The sequence below is a fragment of the Halichoeres trimaculatus genome, unplaced genomic scaffold (assembly GCF_033239565.1).
Source record: "Halichoeres trimaculatus isolate MK-OKI-2021-1 unplaced genomic scaffold, fHalTri1.1 fHalTri1_scaffold_21, whole genome shotgun sequence".
Classification (NCBI taxonomy): domain Eukaryota; kingdom Metazoa; phylum Chordata; class Actinopteri; order Labriformes; family Labridae; genus Halichoeres; species Halichoeres trimaculatus.
Window position 1 is genome coordinate 7,726,187 of NW_027437199.1, and position 21,416 is coordinate 7,747,602.

At 38.8% G+C, this 21,416-nt stretch overlaps 1 protein-coding gene across 7 annotated transcripts in view; it reads right to left on the bottom strand.

The window, feature by feature from the left end:
* The window catches only part of eps8a (EGFR pathway substrate 8a, signaling adaptor), a 35,050-nt gene that overhangs the window by 3,331 nt on the left and 10,303 nt on the right, over positions 1 to 21,416 (bottom strand). For 3 of the 7 annotated variants that reach the window (XM_074698322.1, XM_074698319.1, XM_074698320.1), the window contains exons 2-21: positions 14,225 to 14,312; positions 11,530 to 11,597; positions 10,802 to 10,858; positions 9,049 to 9,116; positions 8,694 to 8,855; positions 8,369 to 8,518; positions 8,042 to 8,124; positions 7,818 to 7,954; positions 7,663 to 7,736; positions 7,217 to 7,343; positions 6,921 to 7,009; positions 6,760 to 6,834; positions 6,529 to 6,677; positions 5,411 to 5,591; positions 5,191 to 5,318; positions 4,377 to 4,488; positions 4,045 to 4,185; positions 1,746 to 1,992; positions 1,485 to 1,668; positions 1,266 to 1,398 (exon numbers count right to left, since the gene is read on the bottom strand). In XM_074698322.1, the coding sequence (XP_074554423.1) occupies positions 1,266 to 1,398; positions 1,485 to 1,668; positions 1,746 to 1,992; positions 4,045 to 4,185; positions 4,377 to 4,488; positions 5,191 to 5,318; positions 5,411 to 5,591; positions 6,529 to 6,677; positions 6,760 to 6,834; positions 6,921 to 7,009; positions 7,217 to 7,343; positions 7,663 to 7,736; positions 7,818 to 7,954; positions 8,042 to 8,124; positions 8,369 to 8,518; positions 8,694 to 8,855; positions 9,049 to 9,116; positions 10,802 to 10,858; positions 11,530 to 11,597; positions 14,225 to 14,289 (2,430 nt within the window). In that variant the 5' untranslated portion in view covers positions 14,290 to 14,312. The remainder of the gene's footprint in view (positions 1 to 1,265; positions 1,399 to 1,484; positions 1,669 to 1,745; positions 1,993 to 4,044; positions 4,186 to 4,376; positions 4,489 to 5,190; positions 5,319 to 5,410; positions 5,592 to 6,528; positions 6,678 to 6,759; positions 6,835 to 6,920; positions 7,010 to 7,216; positions 7,344 to 7,662; positions 7,737 to 7,817; positions 7,955 to 8,041; positions 8,125 to 8,368; positions 8,519 to 8,693; positions 8,856 to 9,048; positions 9,117 to 10,801; positions 10,859 to 11,529; positions 11,598 to 14,224; positions 14,313 to 21,416) is intronic. The other 4 variants (XM_074698326.1, XM_074698325.1, XM_074698321.1 and 1 more) reach the window with 4 other exon arrangements.

Below are 21,416 nucleotides of genomic sequence, written 5' to 3' on the forward strand. Positions count from 1 at the left end.
GTGCCCCCTGTCAATCAGCTGAGCTCTGCCTCTGATTGGACAATTGGTATTCAAATCTTTATAGATGCACTAACTAATAAAAAGTCTACTGTTAATTTTACTGACAATTTACAACCGAACAGAAACAAAATCTTTGAATGATAAAATACTTACCTGTGACAGGAAGTTAAGGACGATTTATTTCACAAGCTCGGCTTCTTTTTTAGATTCATGGGAACTATTTTAAGGTAATATTAAAATACTGGTACAAATATAAACGATTTGAGTCTTATTTTAGACGTGCTGCTAATAAATCAGTAACAATACAGAGGCAGGAAAAACTACTAAAACCAGGGTGTGATTTGTTTGTTTATTCTATAACTAATAGTGTGATAAGTGTCACAACCAGGGTATGAGCTGCTAAGGAAAGCTAAGCTAGCACACAAAACACAGATTTGTCACCGTATATCTTATTCCAGTCAGGAGAATATCTACATCCTGGTCTCTACAGGTAAGGGGCGGGGTCAAAAAGGCAACAGGTGAGGCTTGGGGGCGGGGTCATTCAGGGAGCTTAAGGAGAACTGACCGTTCAGCCACAGCAAAGGGACAAATACTGGCGCTACCTTAAAACGCTGCTACACATGAAACGTTCAGAGCTTCGTTCTGACGGCCAGAGGAGAGACAGATTTCTGTTCGTGATGAATGTTTGAGAAAAGTTAGGAACATATTTTCCACAGGCTTTAGACGCCAGTTTCCTTTAAATCTGGCCGACAGAGCGAAGATGAACAGGACATCAGTCTGTGAACACGATACCTTAATGAATGTGGGAACAGATTCAGAAGATCAAAGAAGCGTCAGAAGAAAACCTGCAGGTGGAGATAGACACCACACACCAGACCTTGCCAGAGTTTGGGGATAAAAAGCTTACGAAGAGAAAAGACTCTAAAAAAAAATCTGCAGCTTTCATCAAGAAAATACACAGTTACCGTTTTTCTTGTTTTCTGTCATCAGGTTTAGACTGGGAAGCTAAAGTTCAGGTCACAGAAGAACTTCTTTTTGATGCGTCAGTGATACAAATGTAGAAAATTCTGTAGATCATCATTTCATTACTCTCCAAACTGGATCAACTGACTTCAAACTCTCGAGATGGGTGTATCAAAAACGTCAACAAGCGTGTAAACGTCTGGCTACACTCAGCTCCTCTCAAAATCAAAAATTTTAAACCCGATGTCCAAACATTAAAAGCTTTCCTTCACCACTGACATCACATTTGACCTTTGACCCACCTCCAGTGCAGCCTTCTGGACGGTGACCTGGCTGAAGACTCGAGCTCCATCATCGGGACAAACCGTCCTCAGCTCTTCTTTGTTGAGGGAAAACAGCTGAGCTCCGGTCAGGACGCCCAGGCTGGTGATTGTGCTGCACACGTAAAGAGACATACGTTTTAATTTAGTGTATTTTGGCGCGTCTTTTTGTTGACCCACAGCCTCAGACTGCAGACTCACACTGGACTGAAGCCCTTGGCCTCTAACCAGGCCTTGACATGGTCAGGTGGCGAGTCGTAGGTGATGCTGATGGATGGCATGCTGTTGCTGCGGGAAGGAACCTGGAACTTCTTCTGAGCGCTGCGGCCTAAAGTCAGTCTGTGCAGCAGCTCGTCCTGAACCTCCTCCATGTTGGATTTCCTGCCTGCAGGGGGTGCATGAAGAATTTACCACATATCAAGCTGTTTTCATCAATCTGAAGCTGTGACACTTTGGACTCACGCTGTGCATTAGCGTGCTTCTGGTTGTTGTGCTCTCTCATAGCGATGCTGCCATTGTCGCTGGATGTGCTGCTGTTCTGTCGGCTGACCGCGCTGCTGTTGGCGGCCATCTTGGGGGGCTCTGCGGCTGGAGGAGGCAGCGGAGGTGTGGGGAGCCTAACAGGGGCCGGAGGGGGCGGCGTGGGAGCCGGAGGCATGGGAGTCACTACGGGTTTACTGGGGATGAGGTCGGTCCTGGACGTCTGCTTCTGAGTCGGGATAAGACACATTTATTCTGGGCACTTTCTGAGGCTGAAAAGCAGTTTTCTAAAACAGAAAATATTTTACAAACCACTTTAACATCTGCAGCTAGAATGTGTGAACCTCAATGTCTGAATTTGTGTTTTCTGATGGTTTTACCTCATTCAACTCTCCCAGTAATTGCTGAAATTGTGAAATGAAACAGAACATGAAGGTGATGATGTGATGAGACAAAATGTGTGATAAACAGATCCACAAACTCACTGCAGGGAAATCTAGAAAACCTACTGAGGAGGAACCAGTCTGACATTAGGTCTACGATAAAAAAGAAACTGTAAAGGTGAGTTGCTTTAAAACAACAGAGACAGTCCAATGATCATCAAACAAAACAATTATGGCACTAGACTAGTTATTGAGCCTCTTTTGGACCCTGTTTTGACATTAAATGAGTCTCTCTTGCTCTTTTTTTGAGCCTATTTTAGACTCTGTTTTGCATGTTTTTCAGCCTGTTTTAGACTTTGTTTTGACAAATATTTGAGATTATATCAGACTGTTTTTGAGCCTCTTTTAGACTGTTTTTAGACCTTTTGGGGGGCTGTGTTTTGGCACATTTATCAGCCTTTTTCATGCTGCTTTTGACCTTTTAGCCTATTTTAGACTTTGTTTTGACATTCTTGGGTTTATATGAGACCGCAATTAAGCCTTTTACAGGCTGTTTAGGCATATTTTGACCTTCTTTTACAAAGTTTTTGAGCCTACTTCAGGCTCGGTTTGCATGTCTTTCAGCCTATTTTAGACTTTGTTTTGACATATATTTGAGATTACATCAGACTCTTTTTGAGCCTCTTTTAGACTGTTTTCAAACGTTTTTTTGGACTGTGTTTTGGCATTTTTTTTCCATCTTTTCTTGCTGTTTTCGAACCCTTAAGTGATACTCCGGGATGGAACAAGTTGGGTCCTATCACAAGGTTTAGGGCAGAAATTACCCCTACAGCTGTGTTTTTGTGCAGCAGAAGGTAGTCTGCCAGGAGGAATTATGCAATAACAACGTAAAGATAAGTGATTATGAGAGCGAGGACGACCTGCCATTCACTTTGCAAGCAAAGTGAAACGTGAATGCAGACTGATATCAGATTATTTCGGTGGGAGTCCGTTTATTTGTGTTTTTGGTCAAGTAAAATATGGCCCAGTCTGAGTGCAGAGGAAACCGGCAGAGGAGCAGGGAGGGGGTATTTGGTGCGAGCGCTCTGGGCTTCTGCTGCACAAAATCACTGCTGTAGGGGTAATTTCTGCCCTTAACCTTGTGATAGGACCCAACTTGTTCCATCCCGGAGTATCACTTTAAAACTCTGTTTTGACATGTCTTTTAGCCTCTTTTAGACTTTGTTTTGATATATCTGAATTTATATGAGACTCTGTTTTAAGCCTTTTTTAGAATATTTTGGCATATTTTGACCTTCTTTCATGCTGTTTTTGAGCCTCTTTTAGACTTTGTTTTGGCTTTTTTTAAATATTCTACTAGACTCTATTTTGAGCCTATTTTATACTAAATTTTGGTATGTTTTGAGCCTCTTTTATTATTTTTTGTTATCTCATCTTATTCATTGCAGTAACTCTACACAGCACAAGGAAAAAAAAAATAATCTAAATCTGAAATCACGTTACAAGATGAGATGCAGGGTTAAGAATTGGCCTAGCTGTTCAGGACTAAAAGAAATACATCGAAGAAAAAGATATTAAAACAGAATTTAAAAGGAAGGTGTTGAATTGGGGCACTTAGTAATGGAAAAAAAAACTCAAAACTCTCCTTAATGTGAGACTGTTCCTTTAAAAACACACAGCAAATCACTCAGGAGTCCTCAGATGAACTACAAACTTCTGGAAAAAAAAACACTCATCACATCTCGTCGTACCTTGAACAACTCAAACTCTTTCTTTGGCATCATAAGCTTTGATAATGAAGATAACACATGGATGAAAATGAGACGGAAGAAATGAAACTAATGAAGTGACTTCAGATGAATTCAGTGTTCAGGTTTTCAGCCTCTCAGGTGAGCTACCTGGATGGTGTGGCTGTAGATTGGCTCTCCTCTCCCAGTGATGTCCACGGCTTTGGTGATCTCCAGGATGTTGTTTGGCACGTAGCCCGATGCCCCGCAGCCGTTACGGACCTTCCACCACTGCTTCCTGTCATCGATTACCTAACAGACGAGGGTGAGGGGTTAGAGAACACATTAAAACACAAAAAAATGTTAAAAAATAAAGGAAAGAAAGAAAAACCTTTCCAAGTATTTTCTAATTGAATATTAACTTAAAAAAAAATGCTAGGACGATCTTTAAGTCAGTGTTAAAAGTGGTTTCTTTCTATAAAATAAATAATACCAGAGTTTACCTCGACCACCTCGTCTTTGAGCACCGACAGCTCCGTGTTGTTCCTCGCCACAAAGTCATATTTTGATTTGGCAAAGAGAGTTTGTTGGCTTCTGCTTTCAGCATCAAAGCTTCTGAAGAGGAACCAACCAATAAAAAACACAAGACGTTATAAATAAATAAATAAATAAATAAATAAATAAATGAATAAATAATCCAGCAATAATACATCAAACCCATGGGGAAAATACATCTTAAAAATATCAAAATATTGCATCAAGAGTGGATCTGAAATGGGCTGACCTCTATAAATAAAATGTGTTTCTCACAGCACAAACACACTTAAAAAAATGTAGTAAACGACTGAACAATGAGGGGTTTGGAGCCACATAACATTTACTTTTCTTTGAGGTTTAAGCCGTGGAGAAGTGTCCCAACTGTACATCCGGTTAAAGACAGAAAATTCAAAGAATTAAAGATATAAATTGAGGAATATTAGTCAGATTTAAAGGTTTTAGACATGAAAGAGACCAAATAAGAAGCGAGAAGTTCAACCGGTAAAAGAAGGAAATATTTGAAGAGAGTTTTAGTTTGAACGACAGATTTTCAAACCATTTTAAAAAAAGATTTTTAAGAATAGATTTCAGAATCATGAAGAGAAATAGAAAGGAGTGTCACCAGAGCGAAAGAGTGTTTATATGGAGTAAGAAATGTGACTTGTATTGATGATTTTTTGTGTCGTTAAAAGTCACATTTCCTCCTCTGCAGATTAGCTCTTAGTGAAGTTTGAGGCAGTGGGATCAGTTCTCCAGGGCGTCATGTGACCTCAGGGTTACCGGTCTACGTGGCGGCTGACGGCGTGTTTAAATGCAGCCACGGCGGTGTCCTGATCCAGGATGTGTAAGCGTTTGTTGGAAGAGTTGAAGGCGTACCCGTCTGCAGGAGGGAAGGACTGCACCACCGTCTGCACACACAAACACACACAAAGTAAAACATCAGAGAGGTGTCGGTGGTTTTTAAGATTTAACTCAAAGCACAGAAAGGTCTGATCCAGACCTCCTGGTTCAGTCGGGCTCTCAGCTCCTCGTGTCTCTGGATCTCTGCGCTGGCGATACTCTCTGCGAGCTGGTTTAGCTCCTCTCTGGATGGAGCGGCTGCAGGGAGCAGAGGAGGCTCCCAGCCGTCCCGAAACTTCAGGACACAGGGGGGGAAGTAGTGATCCTTCGGCCACTCCAACCTGCAGAGCAACATGACCACATTTAGCAACTGAGCTCTAACAGAGTGTCATCATCTCCAGAAATCTTGCTAACAGCAGCAAAAAAATGTCTGAAAAAGTCACGACACACTTCTTATCACAATATTTGTTTTCTTTTAGCAGAAGCTTATCCTCATTTAAAAAAAACTGCTGCCTTTTCACACGTTTCATAGTTGTTAGCCCCATTTATAAGTTTTACCTACTTAATGTCACTTTTCTTGCCCTAAACATAATCATCGTTATGCCATACCAAAAGTTTTTGCAGTTTTTCCAGCTTATTTGGGATTTATCACATGATTTTGAAGTGAACTTATTATTAATACTGCAATTTACAGCCAACTTGCAATTATAACCACAATTTAAGCAAACTCATGATTCATCACACTTTTTCTAAGCTAACTTGTGATTAATTATGCAATTTTTCTACCGTGTTCAAGATTGAAGGTGCAATTTTCCAGCTTATTAAAGGTACATTGCAATTTTTTTCAGCAAACTCATGATTGATCAAACTATTTGAAGCTAACTTGTGATTAATTGCACAATTTTCCAGCTGACTTTCATTTAATACTGTCAAATTTGACATCTTCTAAATCTAACTGAAAGGAAGATGTTCAGGTTGTATTACTCTTATCGACAAGGACATGGACTATTCTTCTTCTTTTGCAATAAAAAAAAAACCTGCCCAGGCTTGTGACAGGTAGGAACTGAGAATTTTATTTCCCCCACAGCCCTATGCTTCTTTTTTCTAAACATGCTAGGGATAATTTTCTCAAAATTCAAATTAAATATGAACCATGCTGCAGAACGCCATCATGCTCATAAGTTAGCTCAGCCTTTGAAATAAAAGGTTGCTGTAGTTTTTTTTTTTTATAACCAGGGAACTTGTTTGTGAGATGTTCAGATATTTCTGTTTCCTCACCTGCACTTTGTCCATCCGTCTCCCAGTGCCACCCACAGGTGTCTTTCCTCAGCCGTCCCTGCACCGTGCAGGAAGTCGATGGCCTCTCTGGTGAGCAGAGGAACCACGATGCTCCGAGCCAGATCCACGCTGCCTGACGCCTGGATCACCTGCAGGAGGAGACACAGGTGAGCTGCAGCACACTGAGGAAACTTTGACTCTAATTATAAAAACAGTGAATTTTCTTGTTACCATCTTCAGAGGAGAGAAGAGAAAGTGGAGTAGGTCCATAGCGCTCGGGTTCTGGATGTGATCTTTTAGTTTCCCCTGCAGGTCAGAGAGTAAATTTAGTATTTACAAAGAAAATAAAACATCTTAGTTTCAGTTTATAAGAGGATGGAAGGAGCTCGTACCAGCTGGTTGAAGGCGTGTTTGAATTTCTGCAGACAGTCCACAAACTCTTCCTCAGCTGGAGGTTTAGAGCGCAGGGTCAGGACGCCCTCTGGTGGACAAAAATGAGAAAACATCCTCAGAAAAACAGACGGAGCATTTTTATTCAGCTTAATTAAAGGTTTTTAGGAGTTTCACACAGATATCTTTGATTTTACTTTTTCTGAAACACAATCCATTTTGATCCCAGCTGGGTTGAAAACCTAATGTGATGTAAAGTTTTTAGGAAAAAAAAACAGCTGTGGATATGTTAAAATACCTCCTGGTCCTTTCTTCTTCCCCTTCTTGTTCTTCTTCCTCTTGCTGAGCTCCCCAAACGCCTCGGCTGCTTTCTGAAGTTTAGTGACGAAAAACTCGATATCGTCCAGGATGTGGTTCAGGATTTGCTGCCAAAAAAAAAAAAAGCTGGTTTAGTATATACTTATGTTTTTATTGGTTTGGGTAACGTTTAAACTGTTCCCAGAATTAGATGATTAAACGTGATCAGAGATCTGTGTTCCCACGGCGCTCATATCTGCACATTTTTCATTATGTAACAGGATTTTCCCTCAAAGCTTCCAAGAGTCTGATTACATCCAAATAAAACCTGCGTTCTTCAATCAGCTTAAGTCTCGTTTTTATTGTTCTCTGAACTTCAGTGACCTCAGATTTAAACTCAGCCGCTCCACCAGCTGCTCACAGATCTGTCTAAACCTGGAGGCTCACCACGTCTCGGTCCACCCGAGCTGCAGTCATCTCCACCGGGCCGTCCTCGAGAGACAACTGTCGCTGCTTCTCGTCTGAGGAGAGAAACGAACAATGTCATCAGAAACATCTGCAGTTTAACGACAGCATTTAGCGTCATCATTTCGCTCACTTACAGTCCTGTTGCTCATTGGTCCAGGCTGACCACGCAGCCGCTCGACTCTTCACGTCGACCAGATTGTTCGACGCTGGTGGTTCAGGGGCGGGAGCTGCTGGAGGAGGGGGAATGATCCCGTCGCTCTTTAGGATCATCCTGAACAGAAAGATGGAGGATGGATCAGCCAATCGGCTTTCAGCAAGTTAATAAAGCCTCCAGATTGGTCTGATGGTTGGGTCTTACTTGAGTGCTTCAGGTCTTTTCTTCACTTTGCCTCCTTTGGCATCGATCATGGCACTTTCAATGTCGGCATGGATCAGATTGGCCTTGAAGACAACAACAAAAACCATAACCAAGAAAAAAACACATATTAAACATTTAAGATTAAACATTTTCCGTGCTTATACATGTTGTTGAATGGATGCAGGTGTACCACAGGGCGCTTTCCTCGGCCCACTAGAATTTACATGAAAACCGGCCAATTTTTTTTCTTATATATAAAAAAACAGCTTTCAAACCAGATTCTTTCCCTCGTCTCTGAACTGTAAAGCCCAATCAGAGGCGGCTCACCTTGATGTCGTCACACTGGAACAGGTGGAGGTCTGGTTTGTTCTGACTCGAGTCTTTACACACAAGAGCCAAGATGGAGTCGTAGCTACAGGCGTTCATCACCGCCTGGCAGTGCTGGATCGTCAGGATGGGGAAATTCTCCAACTCGTTCTGAAAAGACGATAATTTAAATTAAATACCTTCAGGCAAAACTCAGGGTTTACACTCACCCACTAACACATATGGAAACTAAAACAAAATACCCACTGACCTCAAAAAAACAAACAAAAAAATAGTTTTACCCCAGTTTTTCCCCCAGAAAAAGACAAATGAGGAAGTAGCTGACCTTTGTCTCCTGGTCGATGAGGCTGACCGTCTTCTCCTCCACCTGCAGCAACATCTCCTGAGTCCAAACTTTCCCTTTAGCATCCAGCAAACGGAGACGACGGATTCCATCATCCACCGTGATCATCCCGTCTTTACGGTCCAACACAAACGTCGTCAGGTGCTAAACATCACACAGGAGATGATAGAGATCAACATAAAACACTCCAGCTGCTCTGACAGCCCATCTCTTGGGTTTTAGATAACAATCACTGGAAAATCCATGCTATTACATCCTCCCAACCCAAAGTTTTGCTGCAGCAGGACTGAAGAAAATTCCTGAGTGTGACCCAAAAGGTCGTTTTTATTTATCTCACCTCCACATGATACTGCGACGTGTCTGTCAGGCTGTTGATGCTGGTTTTGGTAAAATTTCTTCTTTGTTCTGAAGAAAAACAGCAAATTAGACATTCAATTCATAAAAAAATAACAAAGTTCAGTCATGATACTCAATATTGACCCAACAGGAAGATTTTATTTTCGTTTTTTCTGTCTTTTCAATCAAAGATTTCACAGATAACTCTTAGCTATTTTCTATAACAAACTTTTAGACAAGGTGAAACATTTTACCTCTTAACTTTGTTTTTAAATTGTCTAGGGAATAAATTCATTTTCTGATTGAGTATGAGAAGCAAAAAACTTCCTGTCAGGACTGAAAAACAACCATGCAGACTTTGCATTTCAACAAAGATAAGTTGAGGAGAGTCAAAGGGTAAAAAAACACAAAACACTGAAAGATAAATGAAAGTTACTCATTAAAATACCCAATTTTTAAACTCAGCTCCTGTGAGGAACTTTCTGTCCATGCAGCGCCTCCCTGTGGACAAAGAAGTTCTTCACAGTTCTTTGGTGTATTCTCCCATAACAGCTTTTAGCATTGGAAAATCAAGCTAAATCTAGCACCAGTGGCTTGATGTTACTTTCCTATTCCTGACAACTACCCCCTGGAGTTAACGTCAGGCTTCAAAAATAACTATACACAAATATCTAATCTAGTTTCTGAGGATCTTGTTTGCTTTAAGAGACCATAAACTGGTATCCGTGTGAATTTAAGTCTGTTTTATAAACAGACAAAAACTCTACACAGGAGCTTTAATGTTTTATTCAAAACTTAGTGCTTCAGTTGAACTTGGTATAAGACATCAGGAAGTCTTGTTGATCGTTGGTCTGTTGAAGGTTGCTTGTCATGAGGGTAAGGTGAGGTTTGAGGTGTTGGGGATTTAGATAAACAATCCAACTGCTCCAAACTTACTGAAACTGTGTGTAAAGATGCTGGGACTCCAAATGTCCAAGGAGACATTAAAGGGACCTACACAACCACAGTCACTCGTTACTTTTCCGATTAAACCATTACTGTGAAGAATCCCATGTGAGGAGGAAACATGCAGCTTTACTTTGAATGTAACTACATTTCTTTAAACGGTTGTATTTCATGTTCCTAGCAGTAAAAACATTTATTTCTACTGTAAAGTTGGACGTTTTAACATGGGGTCCTATGGGGATTGACTCACTTTAGGTAACAGCCTCTAGTGGACAACTGAGGAACTGAACTTTTTTGCATTTTATGGTCTCTACCTTTAATACCAAATGTTGCCACTTGGTTCTACTTTCTTCTTAAGCTCAGATTGCTCTTATTTCACCCCAGAGATGATTTTTGGGGGCTTCATAATTTTTTCTTTTCAGACAATGTGACTTTATGTACCAGACGGGGACCTCCAGAAATGGTACAATTAGTCCAAAGTATTTTAAACAACAGACAGTTCTAGTGTGAACAACTATGAGAGATGCAACTTTGGGAACTTAAAGTCCAAACATTCTTCAAAAGACTTTCTTGAGCAAACAATAATTGGGTCCAACATGCAAGTCTGACCCCAGAGAAGAAAAAACAAGGTTTATGTGACATGGCTCTTAGTTTATCATAAATATTGTTTATTAAGACTTTTGTTGTGAAGATACTCTCTGAAGTTTTTAGCCTTGTTGGAAAGATTTATACTTAGTTTTAACAAAATAAGAGCCAGGTTACTAAAAAGAAATTTCAAACACACTGCACTCCAAACTCAATCATCTCACTTTGACTTTTCTTTTTGTGTTTGGCAGACGAGCGCAGGAAATAGATCTCATCTGATCCTGGTCGTGTGGATATAAAAAAAATGACAACAACAGAGATGATACAATGCAGAAATAATAATCAGAAATGTGTCCTCATGATCCTGTAACAGATGGATGTCCTAACATCTCTCTGCATCCTTTGACAGGAACACATTCACAACACTCTGACTAGCTTGTCTCTGATTGGTCCAGAGGGGTGACAGAGCAGCCAATGAGATGTGAGAAGCAGAGTGTGATTCCTGATATCGATGAAGAGAGAGTCTCGTGTCACTTTAACACAGATCAGAGCTGTAGATTGATTCACAATAAAACTACGACAGTATAACGTCACGGTACACAACGTGGTTCTTCTTTTATAATTTATCTAAAAATATTGTTTTTCTATTCTCAGAAACATGCTTATTAAAAATCAAAGAATAACAAATTAAAGCTGAGTCCCAGTTTAAGTGTCTACAAAGTTACTTCAAAACCAGCATTATGAACACCAAATAAACAGTTATTAAAGGAAACAGTAAACAAACAAGCAGTAAACAGTATGAAAATAATGCAGAAATAAACACATAAGGGTGCAAATTCATAAAAAGTCTTAGTTCAAAATTTATCAGGTGTGTTTAAAAGATTATACGAAAAATTGTAAAATTATCTTTTTTTGAATGGGTTTTAGTTTACACAGTAAAATGTGGACTTACCATACAGAGCTTTGGCACCAGACTTGGCTTTATGGTGGGAGGGCTCAGGAGACTGCGAGCCATGGCCACTGAGGAGAGAAAGAGAAAGAATAAATAAACTTATGCTAAAAAACTGTTGATTTGTTTCTGTTTCCTCTTTTATCAGATCTGTTTTCTTGATTAGCTGACAGCTCCAACATGTTTCCAAGAGAGTAGCACTGTGAGGAGTCAATCCTCAGAAACAGAGCAGGAGAAAAAGGTGTTGCAGTTAAAAAACACTTTTTGCTTTTGTTTTTGATTATCGTTAATCTTGTTTTAAAAAATCATAAATTCCTGTCACATTTTTTGGTTCCTCTCCTCAGCTGACCTCAGATTAGCATCTGTGTGTGAGTATGAGCAGCACAGTTTTTTTACTATCTAGGACTTCATGTTTTCTGTCTTGTTGATTTGCCCTTTTACGCGAAGGACTCTGCATTTGTGTGAGGAGACAGCTTGCGTCTGCGCTCGACGTCTGCTGTGTGATCGAGTGACACCCTGAAACTGGATATTTTCACACATTCACACTTTATTCTGGAAGATCAATAATTAACGCGGGTGATTCACACTGACGACGGAGTGAACAGCAGGGCGAGTACGGCTGAGATCTGACTGTAAATACATCAGACTGACAGAATGCTGGTCTTCATTCAGGCTTATTTTAAACCGCAGAAGAAGAAATATGAATTCAACGTCAGTCAAACCATTTCTTATCATCTTCTTTCTGTTTGTCTCATCAGTTTATCCAGTCCTAATCTGAATGTCAAGGTTTAACTTCGAATGATTCACCAGCCAATTTTTTCCAGAGATGATTTACTAAAACCTAAAACCTCAGAGACTCCAAATATGATGTTTAACTACATTAAATTACAGGACTGATGCAAAGACTTAAAAATGTACAAATTTCCACATGTGAATTCAGGTTTAGAGTCATTTTATGGTTTTCAAATCCCTGAATTATTCAGTTTTCAAATAAAATGTAGTATTTTTGGACATAAATTCTACTTTTAAGTATTTTAGACCTAGGAACTTTACAGTACAAAAGAAATATCACTTCTTGTTTTGTTTTTTTTCGTCCAGTGGAGTCCTGGTGGGATTACACAAATCTCCCTGGGGTAATGCCAAAACTTTTTGAGCTTCTTAAACAACGAAGACTCCAAAGTAGGCAAGGTTAAAACCAACCTTAATACCCCCCAAGAGTTATGTATTTAGTAATTGTTTTATCTTTTTTTGCAAAAAATAAACTTGAGGTTTTGTGCTCCACAGCACCACCTGTGGTCATGTGTTGTTACTGCATGTATGATTTTGAACTTCTGTTTTGCCTATTTCAATTTGAGTATAAGATGTATTATGCATTGTTTCCTTGATTTATTCTTTGTCTTTCTGCAGTAATCACCATTTACTGACCACCAAACAGTGCAGCGATGAAAATTAGCAGTAAATGAGGTTAAAATGCCGATCAGAGAGTCAATCACATTATTATTTGAAAGAGAAACAATTTAAGTTGTTTCTTGTGCTGGTGGATCCTCGACTGGCCCATGTTGAGCTCCTGGATCAGATCCTGGATCAGGTCCTGCTCTGTGCTCTGGTTCACTGACCTCATTGTGTGCAGCCTGCAGCCACGTTAGCTTTGTGAAATTAGCACGGCTGATTAAATAAGTGGATCAAAGAACCTGAGAGAGGGCGGAGCTCAGGTTTCACTGTCAGTCTGAAGCTCTGCACACACAATGTAATGTTTACAGTCTCATCAGCTCTGGTTTATATTTTCTGACATGTATTAAGTTAACAAAATTTTACTTTCAAATAGTATAAAACTCACAGAAACATCTTCTCCCTCCTTTTTGAAAAGATAATTCATTACAGCTGAATCTGCTTTTTTTTAGACTATGTGCTCAGTGTGAAGCTTTAAATGAAAACCTGTGTGCGTTAACATGAAGCATCTACATTCACAGCTTTCATTAAATATTAAAGATTTCTTTCACAGGAACATAACAGCAACACATTTATCAACCTGTAAGTGAAACCTTAACCCACCAAGTATCTATTATTTAATTAATAACATAGGTAGACAGATTGTTTAATGTGGACATTTTTATATATGTAAAGGATTGTTGATGCAATTTCTATTTAACAAATTTTAAAGTATTTTATCTATTCTGTTATTATGAAGTATCATGATAAGCTTTGAACTATTTCTTAAGCAACTTCTCAAAGTTAAGATTTTTCTTACCCCTGTTGAAAAACTCAAACCTGTAGCTGATAATAAAATATTTATTTTATCTAATGTCTAATTTACACAACTACACATATGACCAAGAATTAATAGTTAAAACAAGAAAATTATGAGAAAAAATTGAGGTTTCAGTTTGTAAATGTGACATCATCATGCCATAAACCAAGCCCTGTGAACAGTAATGTCAAATGTTAGCTGTAGACATCCTGTATGTGATTTTTTTTTAGCATGTTAGCATGCTAATGTCATCATTTTAATGCCTCACAATTCTTTCACAAAGCTGTGTGTGGAAAAATATTCCACTTTTAATTCAGATACAGAGATTATATATAGTTGAAATCATGATATAACACAACTATCACCAAACTATCACCACTCTGACTCAGCAGCTTTAGCAGATATGCTAGCAAACTCGCTAACAGGCGTTGGGATGGATTAAACACTGACTTGATTTGTGGGTTGTAAGAGCCGAAGATGCCCGAGGCGAGGGCTGGAGGGTCATATCCGTTCATCCTGACTCACAGCGGACAGTCACCTGAAATAAAACAGACGTGAATATCGTCAGCATAGAAATTATACTGATAAAGACTTCACTATTTTCTCTAAATAATACTTTTTTGTGATTGTCATTTCACTATCACAAATCTTGAAAACTCAAAGATGTTTCTGAAAAAATAAATTGTCCAACATGAACATAAACACACTTTAAAAGGAAAAGCTGCAGTCGCTAAAGATTATTTCTTCACTTTGTTACACTAGATGAAGAAAAACTGACAACATCTGTTTCAAGTGATTTTCAAACACCTGGTGTTTAAGTTTAAATTCATACTATACGGAGACCAGAGTACGTTTCTCTGAGTCTGCAAACATCTCATCAGGAGATCGTCTCAAACAGGAACAAAGGTCACACACAAACACACACATATATAAATATATATACAGCCCCCCCACATCTCATTAACACATCATTAAAGTCTTCCTGCAGCAAAATGTCACATCAGACTGAAATTAAAAGACCTGCACACACAAAGAGTCCCCGGGGTGATTTATGAGCATGCTCAGTGTGTGTGTCCTGTATGTACAGTGCAGACACGTGTGATTACTTTTCCCAGGACTCTATGTTTTATTCAGCTGGGACACGGGCTCCATTTTGGACTCTGTAACCATGACAATGACAGGCAGGAGGCGTGTAAACCTGTGAGACCGCGCTCAGGGAGAAATGAGCTCAGCGTAATTACAGTCTGAAGAAAACGATCAGAGCTGCTGTTCTGGAAACATCCACACAACTGAAATAAACAGTGCCTTCAGGGACATCAGGACAGAACAGCACCTGTGGCTCTCACTCAGAGAATGAATCAGTTAGCTTAAAAGCTACTGATGAGTTTCTCAGCTGACCTTTCAAAATAAAACAGTTATCAGCCCTCTAACAGCTGCTGACTGTAGATTATCTGTGTGTCACTCAGCTGCCTTTTGTCCTCCAATCACATCCATTATAACACAATGTGTGTTGTGATGTCTCTAAAAAAAAAAAATTTCCAAAGCTGAATTCACACAGGCTGATAATCTTTAACAAACACACTTTGAACACACACGCTGAAGCCTAAAGAGGTCAAAGGTCACAGATACACGCAGACAGATGCTCTTTATCTGTGTTTGCTTTGGGAGAAGTTGCAGTAAACTGGACTGTAAACACAGCACACACTCCTCTTAAAATGTGAAAGACGAGTCGGCAAAATGTTATCTGGTCAACACTAAACCCAAAGACGTATGGTCTAATGAGTAAAACACATGAACAAACATGTCAAACACCACAGCTAAGAGGCTGATAATCAGCTTTTCTGCTGTGTTTGTGTGTAAAATTACTCAAGGATTAAGAGATTATGAGAAATAGTTGTGATCATTATTCAGGGGATGGAGGTTTCGTTTCCACTCTAATCAGTGGGCAAACTTCACTCGACCTTTGAGTTTGTTATGAGAGTCGCACTCACTGCAAACAAATTCTTATAATGAAGGAATTATGCTTCATGTCGATGCAAAGAAGAAGACTCCATGATCTCGAGCTGTGTTTACTCTGGGAGGAGTTAAATATCTAATCTCTGATGTCACTTAAAGCAAACAAAATCAACTCTTATGCAACATGATAATGATAATGAGGCCATGCTAAAGCTTTCTGGTGTCTTACAACTGTGTTCAATGTAAAGTCCAGTAGGGGGCGACTTCACCGGTCACAAATTCAGTCTGTGGGAAAAAGGAAGCTCTCGGATGAGATTCTGAGATGAGCTTCAGATTCTTCTCAGTTTCTTCAGTGAAAATTTCAATGATGTGTTTATGGGATTGATGTTTAAGAATAGGTCTTCTTCATCAGAGCATGATGTCCCAGTATGACAGTTCAGTTGTGTCTGTTTTGTAGTGTACTACTCTGGTTTTCAGTTTCGTAAGGTGGAGCAAAAGCTGATGATTTTTTTACCTTTATCAAAAATGTACAAAACAAACTATGGGTGGATTGTAAGATTTTAGTTATTTTGTTGATCATACCACAGCTAAAATCTTTATTCTTGATTTTTAATTTACACTAAAAGTTATATTGTTTATTTAAAAAATCTGGAAGTGGTCAATTTTTTTTTTAAAGCTGATGTAAAAAAAAACACTTTTGTATAAACACCTCTTTTACAACAGAGTGACAAGATTTACCAGTTTCTTTCTCATCACTTCACTTCTATCTCACAGACCGTCAAACATAAATGTTGTAGTGTTCTAGTTATAGCGCTATGGATGAATACCTTTCACATGTGAAACGATACGGTACCGATGCCTGGTACCTGGCTATCAGTATCGGTACTCTGTACCAATTTTCTATACTTTATTGTGTTTATGTGGCAAAAAAAAAAAAAAAAAAAAAAATTAAAGAAATTAAAAAATAAATAATGAAATGGGTTTTTTTTCAACATTTTTATTCTTCAGTATTTAACCTTTTTATGTTGTGTTCATGTCCAGCATGGAAAATCGCCTACTCTTCCACTCCGTCCCAGTCACAAGGATGCATTTGGGTGCCTAAACATGATACCTTTTGATTTTACGTGAGTTGATACCCGGTACTTTTGACAGAATTTGGTTGGTATCAATAAAAGGACCTAATTTGGTACCCCTCCAGTCGCTAATTCACTGAAACCTGCCATCCGCATTGACAAACAGCGTTAGCACCGTGCATTGTGGGAGATGGTGTGCCAGGTAGACTGGTCTGTGGCATACTGAGGAATGTTCCTGGATCAGAAGGACATCCAGGGAATTTTAGTATATAGCAGATTTTGCAAGTTTTGGCATACTACCTACTACATACTGAATATCAGCCAAAATAGTAGGCACTCCAAGTGTAGTAGGCGGTTTGGAAAGCAGAAGGCCGAGCTTTAGACAGGATATCTGGGATTGACAGGACACCGTTTGGAGACTTTAAAAATCTCACAATTAGCATTTTATACATCAAAAAGACACTCTAAAAAATTTCAATTCCTTAAGTTTAGAGCCAAAATTAGCATCTGGATTAGCATCTTGCTGTGCCAAACAAATACAACCAGATGGTGGCACGGTGTAAACAAATCTCCGTGTCACTAATGCCTCACAAATAACAGGGTTATCTTTTCAGTGAAATCCTTCCTGGAACTCCTGCGCGGCTGCAGTCGTCTTCATGTTTCTCATGTTATGGATCTCACAGAGCTGCAACCGCCCCCACAATCCTACTTCACACGTTTCATTTCTCTTTCCAGCTGTCCTTTCAGCAAAAATATACAGTTAAAAAACCTCAGAATAAAACAGCTGCAATGTTTTTCTTTTGTTACTTATCAATAAAATCCTTAAAAGTTAGAAACCTGTAATAGCAACACTAACAGGTGATCTAATCAGGCTGTGCCCAAGCTACAGACACATTTTTTACCTTAATGATGAAAGCACATGTAAATCTTTTTAACAAACCACAAAACAGGATACCTGTGAAGATCTACTGTAGCTGTAGTGTTGTCTGAATACAGTCAATGAAAAACAGTCGCTGCAGGGACATTTCAGGACAAATCCATAGCAAATAAAGGTTATTTCCTGGTTAGTTAATCATTTTATCTTCAAAGACAGAACGGACATCTATCAAAAAGACACAACTAACTTCAGTTCAACTCTATGAAAACCACCATTAAGCTCATTATTGACTCTATTATGTTTCTTATCGTTGTGTAGACTTCAGATCACAGATGAAGTTTAATCAAAGGGGTCAGACAAAGTGAGCTGTTAAAGAATAACCTGCGTTCAAACAAACCTGGAAAGAGTCAGTGAAGGGGAAGCACTACTTTAAACACTCCTAGATATTCCACTTCCTGCTTCTTCTTCTTCTACTGTTAAATGTATCACTCATATTCTATTTGGTTTTACAGTCTCAAACAGGAAAAACACATTCAAGCTTAATTTCAGAGTGTCACAGTGAAAACATGTTCCTCCGCAACAGAAAATAGACCCAGGATAAAAACACAACACTGAGAATTTTACAGAAGATTTTCTGCTGTGCCAGAAATGATGCTGGCAGCTAAATATTTTAAGCGAGTTCAAAGTATAATTTTATAATTTTTGGGGTATCACACACAAAGCTCACTCAGGTAATTTTGTGTGAAAGTGGTAAATTATTTTATTGAGGTGAAAAGTTTCATCGTCTCCAGATGTTAATAATGGTTTTATAACAGTCCTCAGACGTGCAGGAACAAAGACGCTGAATCTGTGAGAATCGACAGAGGTAGGTAAAGAGGATTGGTAAGAAGATTTACACCCATGTGGACAACACACACACACACACACACACACACACACACACACACACACACACACACACACACACACACACACACACACACACACACACACACACTAACAGAAGAGGAAAACTCTAATCCCTGCCTCCCTCTTGAATAAAGGATCTTGAAATAAATCCACAAAAGAAAAAGCAGCTAGGTTTGTATGTTTTATTTGTATAACCCTCTAAGTGGGGTTCGGGACCCCCTGTGGAGTTGTAAAACACCAATGGTGTAACCCTTAAATGCCTTTATCTTAAAAATAAAAACAAAAATAGAGGTTAAAACATAAATAATCCATGCAAACAGTAAATGTTCAATCTGTTTTCAACTTTTCTTTTTGTTGAAGATCCCTGAGGTGACTAAATCAGGAAAAGGTTGGTATCAATGGCAGCAGATTGTTTAAAGAAATACAGCACATGTGCACATAAGTAGTCTATTTTCTAATGTTTAATTCATAATCTTGTGCTTTTTGTTTGTTTTTGTCACTTTTTTGGTTGGTCTAAGAGTGTAATCCAACAGCAGGGGTCGCCACTTTCTGGCATTGTTGCCTTGGGAGGCACAAGCTAAAATAAATTGCAACTCCTTTCATTAAGGGAAAAAAAAAAACAAAATAATGAGACATGGTGTTCGGACTGTAAGAGTAAACAGACTGGCCTTTTTATTTTTTAGAATTTTATTCTATATTTTGCATTTTGCTGTGCAAAACAGTGTTGTTTAATAAACTCTGTTATGAGAGAGAACGTTTTGGCATTTATTTGGGATACATTATGGTTTGGAAATAATTGAACAACAGAAAAATAATTGTTACTTTATAATTAAATAATTATTATCGTCCAATTAATCCAATCCAATAATAATTGTTATCGTCCAATTAAATGTTAATTGTTATCGTCCAATTAATCATTAGATTAGTCGACTAATTGATAAAATAATCGCCCAATTAATCGTTTTAAAAATAATCGTTTACCCCCAGCCCTAGTGTTCGATCTCTGGTTGAAAAATTTAATGTGGGAGTTAAATGAAAAATAAAAAAATCACTTTATTATGATAGTTGATAACGTCAAATTCCGATTTTTTTTACCTGTTGGACGTTATTCTCCAAATCCCATTTTTAAAAAGGCTTGAGATGTTAAATTTCAAAACTTGGTTTGAATCTCTCTTTCTTTTTTTTCTTTTTTTGTTACAAAGACATGGATGTATTACTTCATTCCAATAATTTGATATCATCAAAATTATAATTTTTTGCTTGTTGGATGTTATTCTCTATATCACATTTTTAACATGACTTAAAGTATCAAATTTCCAAATATAGTTTGACAATCATTTTCTTTTCTCTTACAAAAGACACAGATTCATTACTTTATCTTATATTTGGGTCTCTGTCTTTGACTAAAAAGTAATAATTGGACAATTTTCATTTTGCAACAGCTAGAAAAATCCGCTAAATCCATTTTCAGACTCTCCTTTCTGTAATCCAACATTTCCTGATCTTACACCAGACTAAGACATCTAATGTGATATCATCAACGTATGAAATTTTGTTTCAGCCTCTGATTTTGTTGCTGTCCTCACACTCACTCAGTTGTTACCCCAGGATAAAAATCTGTAATTAAAGCAGAAACAGCTCAGATTTTTACGGTCAGCTGTTAAAATAAGAGTCATATTTCCTGCCGCAGACCTCTGTTCAGATCCAATCGTATAAATCATGTGATCTGCGTGATAATGAGAGCAGCCTCACTGTGACGATTGATTAATTGTCCTCTGATTCACCGACAGGATCGAGGCCACAGAGCTCTGCAGGGAGCAAAGACTCATTTATCTCACTGTAACCTACATCCTGTGCAGCAGACAGAGAGGACAGTCGGTGTACTGTACGACTGCACGCTGAGGAAACTGTCCTGTGGCAAAAGATAGGAGAGTGTACTGTAAAAACACACGGATGAGACTTTGCTGTTCCGCTCTGGGTCAACACAGACGACCGTAAAGCCACGAGTAAACTTGAGTCAGCCACCAGCACATACAGATCTTTATACGGCAGGAAAAACTGAGATCTGAAAAACAGCAAGTGTTTGATAACTCCTCACTTGTCTTCAGCAAAAACCAACAGGGTGACGATCACAACAGCCAAAATAAAGCCTCTAAAGATCAACATCACCAAAATTTTGGCGACTCTATGGGGATCGACACTTTTAAGGACACAGCCTCTAGTGGACACTCCAGGAACTGCTTCAGAAAACATTTTTTCTCTACCAGACCTCGTCAAATCCACTTCGATCTGCCATAAGCTCGGGTTCATCTGTGCAAGTTTGCTTCTTCAGATTACAGAGTTTACAGTCTCTTCACCTCTGACAGTGTTTAATCCATCATCACCGACTCTGTGATCGACTTTAATCCTGCAGCTGTGACCCCAGATTCACCATCTCTTCTCATACTACAAACTACAGAGTCAGACAAATTTCCCATGATGCCTCGCTGTGTCTTTAAGAGTGGAGGTCTCAGAGGGACTCTCACTGCACGTTTAAGCAGGTTAATGATAATCCAGAATAATCCCAGACCTGCTGATGGCTTCATTACTGCGAAGGGTCTCTGGACCTCCTTACTAATGAGGAATGCAGAGGAGGAACAAAGCAGCTATAATATTCAATCTTAACGCAACGTGCAAGAGTCAGAGAAGAAGAAGTTTCACATGTGTAATATCAGATGTACAATATATTAATGCTAAGATAATATTGTAAAATTTTCATGTACAATAAAAAAAGAATTACTTTTTATGTGCAGAAATAAGTGAAAAATCTTCATGTGGAATACTGTGT